Source organism: Plectropomus leopardus, chromosome 14 (genome assembly GCF_026936395.1).
Source record: "Plectropomus leopardus strain MGB_pleo_1.0 chromosome 14, ASM2693639v1, whole genome shotgun sequence".
NCBI classification, from domain to species: Eukaryota; Metazoa; Chordata; class Actinopteri; order Perciformes; family Serranidae; genus Plectropomus; species Plectropomus leopardus.
This window is the reverse complement of record NC_142189.1, coordinates 34806019-34818417: the sequence shown is the minus strand read 5'-3', so window position 1 is coordinate 34818417 and position 12399 is coordinate 34806019. Positions and strand designations below refer to the sequence as shown.

General features: G+C 38.9%; 1 protein-coding gene across 1 annotated transcript in view; it reads left to right on the top strand.

Moving 5' to 3' along the window:
• Window positions 1-12399, top strand: part of LOC121953201 (neurexin-3a) — a 169730-nt gene that overhangs the window by 122877 nt on the left and 34454 nt on the right. Inside the window, exon 16 of the mRNA XM_088087962.1 lies at window positions 4302-4473. Within this exon, the coding sequence (XP_087944088.1) occupies window positions 4302-4473 (172 nt within the window). The remainder of the gene's footprint in view (window positions 1-4301; window positions 4474-12399) is intronic.

Here is a 12399-nt window from a genome sequence, read left to right as displayed (position 1 = left end):
GGAGAGCTGCGGCGCGTGTTCCAGACGAGGTGACCCGCTGAAAGGCGGCGGCGGCCGGGCAGGTGGAGTCGGTGTGCGGCGGTCTTTAACTGGCCTCGGTGTTCGCCTCAGCGAACCGGTTAAAGTCTTTAAACAAAGTCCTTAAGGGCAGGCAACGGATGCTGATAGTTTGGGCAGCAGGTGTTGCTTCTAGATCGGTGGCAGAGTTGATGGCGAATCGCGGAGTGTCCTTCTCAATTAAAACTCGCAGAAATACTCAAAGTAATCCCACTGGTCTGAGGGAGTCACTTTAAATTATTGATTTGATTTCACTTAAAAACGAATTACCAAAAGTGTCTTTACTGACCAAAAACTGGTATAAAGAAAAGCGTCAAAAAAGATTTAAAAGAAAATGGCTTCAAAAGTTAAAGTTCAGCAAAGCTCTGGTGAGCTGTTGCGGCTCCGCTTATAAAATTGAAGAAAAGAAAAGTTGCGAGCGCGGATGCACGAGACGCACCGCGGTAAAAAGGAGCGAAGAAAAACTTCAGAAGAGAGAAGAGGAGAAGCCTTGAGAAGAGTGAGCTTAGAGAGAGAGAGAGAGAGCTCTGAGCTGACTTTAGAGAGAGTCACTCAGTTTTTATCTTTCGATTTGGGGGTGCGGATGGAAGGCGGAGTTAGCGAACTTTTGCACCGAGCGATCGCGCATCTGGTATAAGTTTCTAAAAGACCTAATGTAATTTAGGAGACATTTATGTCTCTGAACTTTATGACGAATTACGCGATCTAACCCGTGGTGTATAAATTCACGTATCTCCTCATCACTATAGTCTCATCACAGTAACTTCAAATGCATGTTAGGAGACCTAAAAGTAATTTATAACGTAACACATGATTCTGAAGATCCTTTGCTCAATTTTGTGAAATATGTGACCACACATAACATAACATTGTACCATGGATCCTAAGAAACTTGTGATTACTTAGATATAGGATTACTTTTAACATTATACAATGAATTCAAAATACGATATAATTACAAAGTTGGTTATGAGCTTACTAATAACCAAGACCACTAGATGGCAGAATAGCTCCATTATAACAAAAGGGGAATAAAACGTACTTTACCTAACTCATTCAAATTACATGAGATGAAAAGAATGGGAGGTGCTCCTATCTGTTTACTGAAGCATGGAGACAACCTCACCCCCAGTCACAAAGACTAGGGAAGAAGGGAAATTTTAACTTACAACCTTGGTCCAAGTCATTCTGTCAGATGTTTATCACAACACAGGGTTATATAATGACTTTACCCAATGTTCGACCAGTTGGTCATCTCAGCAGGGGAGGCAATACGATGGTTGTTTGGTATTGCTTGGGTGATCAGGAGGTCGTTCAGATGCCTTACATCCTGTGGTATGCTGATGGGACCTTCGGAGTGCTTACCTTCCACCATATGTCAGGAGGGAGGGTGTCAGATACTAACACTTTCCCGTGGCTTAAGAAGCCAGAGCGTGTTTGCAGACATCCCCAGGGAGAGTATAAGTTAAGTTAATTAACAACCCTCTGTTGGATGTTTTGGGTTCGTAAAACAGTGTCTCTTGACGTGTCCCCCACTTGCCCAGGGGACATTGAGCTCTGGAGTTCCTCAGAGGGACAAATGTAATGACCACGCCAAGGCAGTCCACTACACTTCATTCACATTCACATTTTCTATCGTAATTTGATTTTGCAGGCCTGAGTTGCAGACGTTACATACACTATTGTAGACAATGGTTTCATATTAATAGGTTTATTTTGCTCTTATTTTATCCTTACCAAATTCAGCATTCTAAATAACAAGTTTTCCTACTGCAACTTTGCGATCTGCACCTGCTTACCAGCGGACAGAGACTTATTGGTAAATGCCTTATCCCTTATTTGCTTCTCACCTGACCTGGAAATTGTTGAGGAGCCAGAGATGGGTTCATGAGCAATAACTGTTGAGACCAGACTTTATGGAAGTCTTTTAACAAATTGACCAACCCCCTTTTTGGAAATCTCTTGATGCAGTATTTCTGACAATTCTAACAATTACAAAAAAGACCCACAAGATTTGTATCTTAATTATTTGCTACTTTAACTTTTATGAATAATATTACAGCTGGGAAGAGGCATAGAGTATGTTGTTTTTCAGCCCAAAATCCTATTTTAATTGTATGTCAACATTTCCAGTCAGTTACTTGTGAGAATGAAAATCCCTAATAAAATTGAATAAAAGTCGACTTTCCTTAAAAAGTTTGGGCTAATGCAGTTTTCCTTTTTCTTGCTTGAACACATTCATCCATTCAGAAATTACATTTTGAAAACAGTTCACACACAGACCTAAGTTGAAAGTCTCTGTCCAAATTGACACATATGTTTCCATCAATACAAAATACAAAATACAGCTATCAGTATAAAGCAGTACGGCACTGGTTTGTGCTATATGCCTGCACCATTTCTTGATACTTTACATAGTTATAGTATGTGCCCAAATACTATACCAAAGGCATTTCACAATACGAATTGTACCCAAAGATGATTTGACTAAAGATGGGTTGTTGAAATACAGTAGAAAAAATGACATTTTCTAAGAAAAAAAGAAAAAAGTTAAACTTTTAGCATTTTGTTCATTATTAATTTGTCTGTGCCTTTGACCTCTTTGATTCATTCATGCAACTAGAAACACAGAAATGGCATCTTAGATGGATGTGGACTGCTGTTTAAGGGATTGTGCAAAGAAGTTTCACAGGGTTGCATTGGAGATTTAAAATTATGCTATTTCTATCAGCTGTCAACAAGTGTCAAAAAGGCAGCATATCACATCACAACTGTATTCTTTTCTCCAAAGATGATTTTACTAGAAATAAAAAAAACAATGCTTCACTGTGCATATTGAACTCTTTGATCCATGCTTGCAACTAGAAACACAGAAATGGCATCTTTAATAATCGTGATCAGGATTGATCACTGATCAAAGTATTGTGCAAAGAAGTTTTACACAGATTCTTTGGAGATTTACAGTTATGCAAGTCTTTTCTATCAGCTGTCAACAGGTGTTTCCTTTTGTTTAATACAGTTATTCCAACAGAGTTCTGCGTCTTTCAATGAGATCAGTGTTCACTGTTTTGAAAAAAGGTGTGAAAAATGTGTGAAACCAATGGAAAACTGTCAACACATTTGCAAGAAAAGATTCTGCTGTGCTGAGAAGGTGATGATGAAAATCAAGTTAATCCCACTTTCACTTATTGTGTTTTAGCAATCAAGACAAAACTGTATCTGTTTTGAAAAAAAGGGGGGTGAGAAATGTGTGAAACCAATGAAAAAGTGTCAATACATTTGTAAGAGAAGACTTCTTCTCTGCTTAGAAGTTGATGATGAAGATCCTCTTTTTCTTGCATCTTTCACGCATCTTCCAGTTTGGGGAAATGTAGATGCAATTATAAGGGAATTGGTAGCTGTTTGTACCCGCAGTCTCGTGCTCTGCCTGCAGCCAAGCAGCAAAACAGTTAAACAGCACAACCAAACACAGCAGCCAGAAAATGCCTGCTCTTAATGGATTGGAAAGCCTGAGCATTTACAAAACTCTTTGTGTTCTGTACTTGTTAAACCTTTGTCACTGCAGCTTCAATTTGTGACATCCAGATGCGTCCTTTTCTTACTGCTGGAGTTAAATGATTTGACAAACTTTGAAAAAACAAACAAACAAAAAAAATAGTAATGGAATGCCAGCACAGCTCACAGATGAAAGTGAAGTTTGTTCAAATAAATTGTAGTATATATGAATAAGTTTTACTTCAAGAATGTCGAATTCTGAAGAATGCACTAGTGATTTTTAAAAAAATTTTTTTATTGAATTGTATCAGACATCCGGACAACATTCAGCAGCTAGTTACATGGTACATTACTGTGCATATAAACATCATGAGACATTATATTACATTTTTTAAAAAAAGTAAACTTAAACATCTACATCTACATAAACCTTTAGTGAATAAATAAATAAATAAACAAATAAATTACAATTGGTGACTCGCCAAACATGAATTCATTAAAAAAATCAATACACCTTAGTTACATCATAGTCCAGCTCAGCAACCGAGCAGGTGTTCAACAAACATAGTTTTAGTGCTTTTGATGACATTTTGTTTCCATCTAGTGATCAAAGTTCTCAAATAGAAACATAACTCACTGCTATTTCCTCAACCAGGGCAAGTGAATACAAAAAAAAGAGTGTGTTTGGCTGACAAGTTCAGGGGTCAGTCTGACTGATACAAATGAAAAATTGTGTTTTCTCATTTCAGCAACAAGGCAAAATTGGTGTGACATTCAATATTGGCACAGTGGATATCAGTGTGCAGGAGAGCAGTACCGCAGTGAATGATGGGAAGTATCATGTCGTTCGCTTCACCAGAAATGGTGGCAATGCTACGCTGCAGGTGGATAACTGGTCGATCAACGAACACTTCCCAACAGGTACACTATTAATCAATCTAGAAATAAGCAGTGTGAGATTAAGGGAGTGGGCAGTTTCCATATGCTTTTTCTGAGCTATGAAGAGACTACAAACATGTAGTGCACCAAATCCACTTAGATCTCTAACTGTTTAAAGGGTAGGGGAACTGCAACATCCAGTCTGTGGATGTGAATTTAGTGGGTCAAAGCCAACATATATATAAATATATATATAATGATTAGAGATCTGGAGATAAGCTTGTCTCACTTTTGTTCTTGTTCTTTGTTATTGATTTAAGATAACATTGGGGTATCTATGTATCTCTGGTTAAGGCTGGGCTGCCAAAGCACAAGACAGGAATTCTTTTTTGGGGGCACTACTTTTTTCTTCCTCCAGATATAAACCTACCATTTCATAAACCACATCTTTCAATGTCATCACCAAAAATTATCATCCAATTGCAAAGCAAAGCATGTCAACTACTTTCTGCACCGTAATCCTAGTTGTAACTTTAACAGTGTACTCAAGACCTCCCTCCACTCATTGCCCTCTCTGTTGTTTACTCATTCTACAATTTGGTAATACAGCTAATGAAGACACATGAGACCAGGGAGGAATTGTAACTAAGCATGTATTTAGTTTAACAAGGTCTTATGCAGGTGACGAACAGGGTTGTGACATTATCTTGAAAGGGACAGACTCAGGCAGCTGATACACAACATCTTCCTCCTTTTTATGTTCCCTTAAGAAACTAAAACCTTTAATTAGGGCCCGAGCACCATATGGTGCGAGAACCCTCTTTAAACAGAAGGAATTTTTTATTAGGGCCCGAGCACCAAACGGGTGCGAGGACCATCTTGAAATCCTTGGAATTATTATTATTAGGGCCTGAACACCGAACGGTGCATGGAATCTACATGTTTTGGTCTACAAATGATGTAGACCAAGATGGCGAAGATTTTATTGTGTCCAAAGGAAGTAATTCACATGTGAAATATCTCACTCAAGGGTTCAAATTCTCTGTATACTTTTTCAGACTTTCACTGAAATGGATGATTGCGTCACTCAGAGTCCTGCCAGTAGCCTTGACTTGCATTGGGGTGCGAGGGCCCGTTCCACGCTGCTTGCAGCTTCAATTAGGGCCCCGAGCACCGAACGGTGCGTGGACCCTCTTGAAACTGAAGGAATTCTCATTGTTATTATTATTTTTCTCTCAAACTAATTGCCTTTTTGAGGGCTTTAACATATTCAGAAAGTCATGAAACTTTGCAGACTTTTCAGGTCTGGTGAAAAATTTGATATTTTAATGGTCTCGTGCGTGGGTAGGAGGAAATGTATCAGTTGCACCTCCTACTGATTTTCAACAAAACAGACCCCACAGCATGTTTTACCTAGAGCTGTGAATCTTTGGAGGCCTGTGCAACACCCCAGTACCTACAAAAAAACAACAGGAAGTTGGCCATTTTGATCTGAACTGTATTTTTAGCCATTTTCAGGGGTCATAATCTTGACAACTTGTCCAGGAGCGTTCATCAGATTGACTTTAAATGTTATGGCTACCTTCATAAGACCTTTGGCAGCAAAAGTTATTCAAATCATGAGTTTTCATCACACCGTGTGATCTGTATGAGGCATCTAATTTGCATGTTCTGCCATGAACCAGGAAGTAAAAAGGGGGTGGTGTGTAACTCTGCTGTAAAGGGTCCAATATGACCCAAACTTCACATGTTTGATTGGAGTCCCTCCCTGAACACATCTATATCCCAATTTTAAGTGATAACAAGAGCGCCACCTATTGGAACAAGAAAGGCAAAGTTGTACAGTAACATGTCCAGATCCTAGCAGGTTGACTCGATTGATCTCAAAATGGTCTCAAAAAATCTTTATGACATTGGTGATGCTTGAAAATGAATATTGAGAGTTTTCGTTGGAAGGCGTTACCGGAGTGGGGTGGACAATTTTGATGTTTCAACATGACATCAAAAACTGTTGTAACTTCGCCCTAGATGGTCAGATCTTTACAAAATTTCACAGATCTGATAAGAGTCCAGGCCTGAAGACATTTACAGTGCAATTTTGAATCTTAGTCATAGCGCCACCTACTGGTAGCATGAAATTACTTTTTTTACTCTTTGATTTTTCCCCTGTAGCAGGTTAACTTAATTGACCTCATATCCAATTAGAATACTGTAAAGACCTTCATGATGCACAGAAATTACACTTTTTAGTTTTCATCAAATGCTTTTGCCAAAGTTACGCATTATTCGCCATAAAAATGGAAGCACTTTTTGAGAGGCAAGGCATGCACCAAAACTCACCAAACTTAGCGCACACATCAGAAATCCTAAATTGTGATATTTGATGAGAATTTTTTTTGCACTGATGTGCCAAAATGGCTTTGTAGCGCCCCATACAGATTTCAATGAAGCAGCCCCTGGAGCCCCGGGAGGCATGTGTAACAGCCCAAGACCTACAAAAAAGCCTCTTGGACCCATACCCTAAATCTAACAGGAAGTCAGCCATTTTGAATTGAATATGCAATTTTGGCATATTTTTGGCCATTTTCAGGGCTTGCAATTTTTCGATCTTCTCCCGCAGATTTCCTCCGATTGACTTCAAAATTAAAAATCCTCTCAGAAGGCCTGGGACATCAAAAGTTTTTACATTTGTGAGTTTTCGTCACATCGTGTGGTTGTTACTGGGCCAAACATTTCCATGTCTCACCATTAACCAGGAAGTAGTTTATAACTCTGAGGGACATGGTCCAATCTTCACCAAACTTCACATGTTTGATGACTGTCTTGTCCTGAACACATCTACATTACAACTGTTACCATTATTTATAGCGCCCCCTACTGGCAACATGAAATGTCATGGAAATTACATGCTTTCTTCTTTGATGGACTGCTCCTACAGATTGTATACGATTGACTTCAAAACTGGTGACAAAACCTTTAAGACCTTAATGATGCCTCCCTCTCAAGTATAGGTTTTCAATGAACGCTGTTGCCATGGAGACCCAGTAGTGGCCACCAAAAAGGAACATGTTGTAACTTCACTTTGCATCGACCAATTGGCCCCAGATTTCACAGTTGTGGTCAGGCTGCAGCCCTTATCACATCAACAAGATTTTTAACTATGATACTCACTGGGCCACCTACTGGCAACGGGAAGTATACCTCGTACCGCAACAATTTTTTGATTTTCATGAAATCTACATGTTTTGGTCTACAAATGATGTAGACCAAGATGGCGTAGATTTTGTGTGTCCAAAGGAAGTAATTCACTGTGTGAAATATCTCACTCAAGGGTCCAAACTCTCTGCATACTTTTTCAGTCATTCACTGAAATGGATGATTGCGTCACTCAGAGTCCTGCCAGTAGCCTCAACTTGTGTAGGGGTGCGATGGCCCGTTCATCGCTGCTTACAGCTTTAATTATTATTATTATTTCAAATGAACTGCCTTTTTGAGGGCTTTATCATATTCCAAAACTCATGAAACTTTGCAGACTTGTCAGGTCTGGTGAAAAATGTGATATTTTATCTCATGCGTGGGTGGGAGGAAATGTATTAGAGGCACCCCCTACAGATTTTCAATGTTGCAGCAATGTTGAGCTGAGAAACTTTGGAGGCCTGTGTAACACCCCAAGACCTACAAAAAAGTCTCTTGGGGCCATACCGTAAAACCAACAGGAAGTTGCCAATTTTTATTTGAAGTTTTAATTTTGGTGTATTTTTAGCCATTTTCAAGGGTCGTGATTTTTAGAACTTGTCCTAGAGCTCTCATCAGATTGACTTCAAATTTTATGGCTACCTTCATAAGATTTTTAACACCAAAAGTTATCAAATTTGAGTTTTCATCACACCGTGTGATCTGTATGAGGCATCTAATTTGCATGTTCTGCTATGAACCAGGAAGTGAACAGAAAGTGGTATGTAACTCTGATATGAATGGTCCAATCTGCCCCAAACTTCACATGTTTGATAGGAGTCCAACAATGAACACATCTATGTGACAATTTTAAGCGATAATGAGAGCGCCACCTATTGGCACAGGAAAGACAAAGTTTTACACTAAGATGTCCAGCTCCAAGCAGGTTGACTCGATTGATCTCAAAATAGTTTCAAAAAGTCCTTAAGATGTTGATGATGCTTGAAAATGAATATTGTGAGCTTTCGTTGAAAGGCGTTACCGTAGTCGGGTGGACAATTTCAGTGTTTCAACATGACATCAAAAAGTGTTGTAACTTCGCCCCAGATGATCAAATCTTTACAAAATTTAGGGATAATATTTCCCACCTGGCGTGTGAATGCCTCAGGTCCCCAGGAGGAGCTGCAAAGTATTGCTCGGGAGAGGGATATCTGGAGTACTTTGTTCAGTCTGCTGCTCCTGTGACCCTGCCCCAGATAAGCAGATGAAAATGAATGGATGGGTGGATGGATAGATGCATAGATGGTTATTTAAACACTTTTTGTAGCTTCTTTGCATTTCACCATGAGGTGTGGATAATTATGTGGTATGATTTTGTTGTTTGGTTGTTTTATTGTAATCCATTCTGTTTTGCTGTATAGGTTTGACCACGTAAATTTGTGTCGAGGCAGATTCTAACCCATCTGCCTCAACTAGAAAGCACTTTGGTTCAACATCTGTGGTTTTCGAATGTGCTATATAAGTAAAAGTGACATGACATTTTGTGACTATATTGTCTAATAATTCTTAAAATTTATAATACCCTCATTACATGAATACATGTTCATTTATAAAAATGGAGGAACTCACAACCAAAAAACCGTGGTACAAAAGATCCAGGTCCAGGCACTAAGAATGGTTTGAAAACCATTTAAGGCCTTTTATTCATAGGGATAGAAACATTGAAAGTATACTAACATGTATCAGTTTAGACCTGCTTCAGGGTGTAGTGACACACCTTGACAAAGAGAGTGATTATAGCTGCAGTCACCACAGGTGCGCATTTGTGAAAGCTCACAATATCTTTTTTCTGGCCTCTAGGGACATAAGACAATACACACAACAGTTTCAAAACTGCAAATCTGAAAAGCAAGCCCTTGTATAGACTATGAAAGTCCTTACTAAAACATCACCTTTAAAATGTTGCATTCAAAGCAATTGCATGATGTCAATATTAGAAATGAAATCAAACAACAAGAAAAAAGAACTGCATATTAATATGGAAAACATGAGAGGCCAGTAAAAAAAAAGTTATATCATACCAACATATTTTAAAAACAGAGGGAAGAAAACTAATAATACATATAGGCTATAAAAAGGATGTAAGGTCAAAGTAAGTAAACTTAGCCTTCCTAAGTTTCTGCAGGAAGTAGAGCTTTCTGTAGAGTAGAGTAGAGCTTTCTGTGCTTTTTTAACCTGGGTGGTGATGTGCGATGACCTAGACAGGTTCTCAGTGATAGTAATTCCAAGGAAGCTATAGCTGTTCACCTGCTGTACCTCAGCTCCACTGATATAGACAGGGATGTGTGTCTTTGCCTCCTTCATTCTAGAATCAACAATCAGCCTCTTTGGTTTTACTGACGTTGAGCAGTAGGTTGTTCTCTGTGCACCACTCTGCAAGATTGTTGATTTCCTCCCGGCATGAACTCTCATCGTCGTTTGTAATACAGCCGATGATGGTGGTGTTGTCTGCAACTTCACAATAGAGTTCTCCTGATGTCTGGGAGTGCAGTCATGACTGTACAGTGTGAACAGGAATGGGCTGAGCACACAGCAATACACTCAGATGTCGAGCATTAATGTAGAGGAGGTGTGACTGCCAATTTGAACTCTCTGGGGTCTGCATGTGAGGAAGTCCAGTTGTGTTGAATGCTGAGCTGAAGTCAACAAACAGCATCCTGATATAGCTGTTCTTATTCTCCAGGTGAGTGAAGACTGAGTGAAGAGCAGTAGATATGGCATCCTCTGTGGATGTGTTGGTTCTGAAAGCATACTGGTGAGGGTCTAAGCCGGCAGGGATGTTGTCATTGTCATATGTTGCACATAATTTACAGATGCCACTTGTTTAGTAAGTCTTCACTGCCCAAAAGTATATCTTCTTCATCAATTGAGGCCCACACTGTAAAAAGAAAATCATTGGCTCAACTTAAAATACTTCAGTTGGTAACACAAAAATATATTAGGTTTTTACAACTCAAAATTATCAAGTTATATTAATACTATTGCCTTAAGTCAGAAAAAAATTAACTATTTGATTTCTTTTAAATTAACAGTTTTCACAAATTAAACTTCAGGCAAGTCAACTTAAGGTTTACAATATTGAATATATTTACAACTCAATTATTTGCTTTAAAAAAAAAAAAAGACTCAAATTTGTGGTTGAAATGGACTTTATCATCTAAATGTACACTTGAGGACAAAAGTATTAGCCCCCTTAGGAAATTTTAAGATTTTTTCAGAATTTTCACAAGTGTTGTTAACCAGATCATGGAGTCTTTAACACAGCTTTTCCCAACATCCTAGTTTTATTTTGTATGCTTGAATCATTTTAATTTACACACAGAAACAAAATTATTTCACAAAAACCAAAAACTACCATGGTCAAAATTATTAGCCCTCCTGATGCCAATAATCAATTGTTTATCCTTTTTGCTGGATAACAGCATGCAGTCGTTTGTTGTAGTTTGTAACAAGTCTCTGACACATCACCTGAGGAATCCCAGCCCATTCTTCTTTGGCAAATCTCTCAAGCTCCTCCAGATGTGATGGTCTTCTGGCATGGACCCTGGTCTTCAGGCCACCCCACAGATTTTCAGTGGGATTCAAGTCAGGGCTTTGTGCAGGCCAGTCAATAACATTCACTTTGGTCTTTTGGAGGTAGTTCTTCACCAGGAGCGACGTATGTTTCAGGTTGTTGTCATGTTGGAAGACAAAGCGATGACCCAGACAGAGTTTTGCTGCTGACTGCTTGAGGTTATCTTTCAAAATCTTCACATATCCTTATTTCTTAATGATTCCTTCAACCTTGACGAGATTCCCAGTTCTGAAGCATCCCCACAGTATAATACTCCCACCACCATGTTTAACTGTGGGAATGGTGTTCTTTGGGTTATGCGCCTCTCCCTTCTTTCTCCAAACATAAGCAACGTCTCAATGGCCAAACAGCTCTAGTTTGGTCTCATCGGACCAAAGGACACGTTTCCAGTATGCATAATCTTTCTCCAGATAGTCCTTAGCATACTTCAGTCTGGTTTGAAGGTGTCTCTTCTGTAAAAGTGGAGTTTTTCTTGGTCTGCATCCTAGCAGTCCATTTCTGTGCAGGGCTCTAGTGACTGTCTTCTTTGACACTACTATTCTTGACTTGGCTAAGTCATTAACTAGAGTTTTGATAATTGTTCTAGGGTTATTAGACAGATCTCTCACTAGTTTTCTTGCCAGAGTCTTTGAAATCGTTTGCTTCCTACCTCTGCCAGACTGTACTGTGTGGCTCTCTTTAAATTTCTTGATGATACTTCTCACTCCACTTCTTGACACTTGGAAACGCTGTGATAACTTTGTATATCCTTCTCCTGCTTTGTAAGCATCAACAATTCTTTTTCTCAAGTCTAAAGTGATTTCTGCTGTTTTTGGAATGATGCTTTCTCAAGTGACAGGTCAAATCCTTACTAAAGTTTTTATACTGTGTGTAAAGTGTTGGACAACCCTCAGTTTTAACTTGATTGATTGACTGATTACAAGCTGTAAGCATTACAAAGTCAAAGCACATGATTGCACAACAATGGCTTGTTCTTTGGCTCAATGAAAAGGTCCATTCTTAGGGGGGCTGATAATATTGACCCTTGTAATTTGTCTTTTTTCTAAAATTATTGTGTTATTGTGTGCAAATAAAATTATTTTATGCTTTCTAAAGAAAGCTAGTATGTTTACTAGTGCTATGTTGAAAATCCCCTGCTCTGTTAAAAACGCACTTGGGAA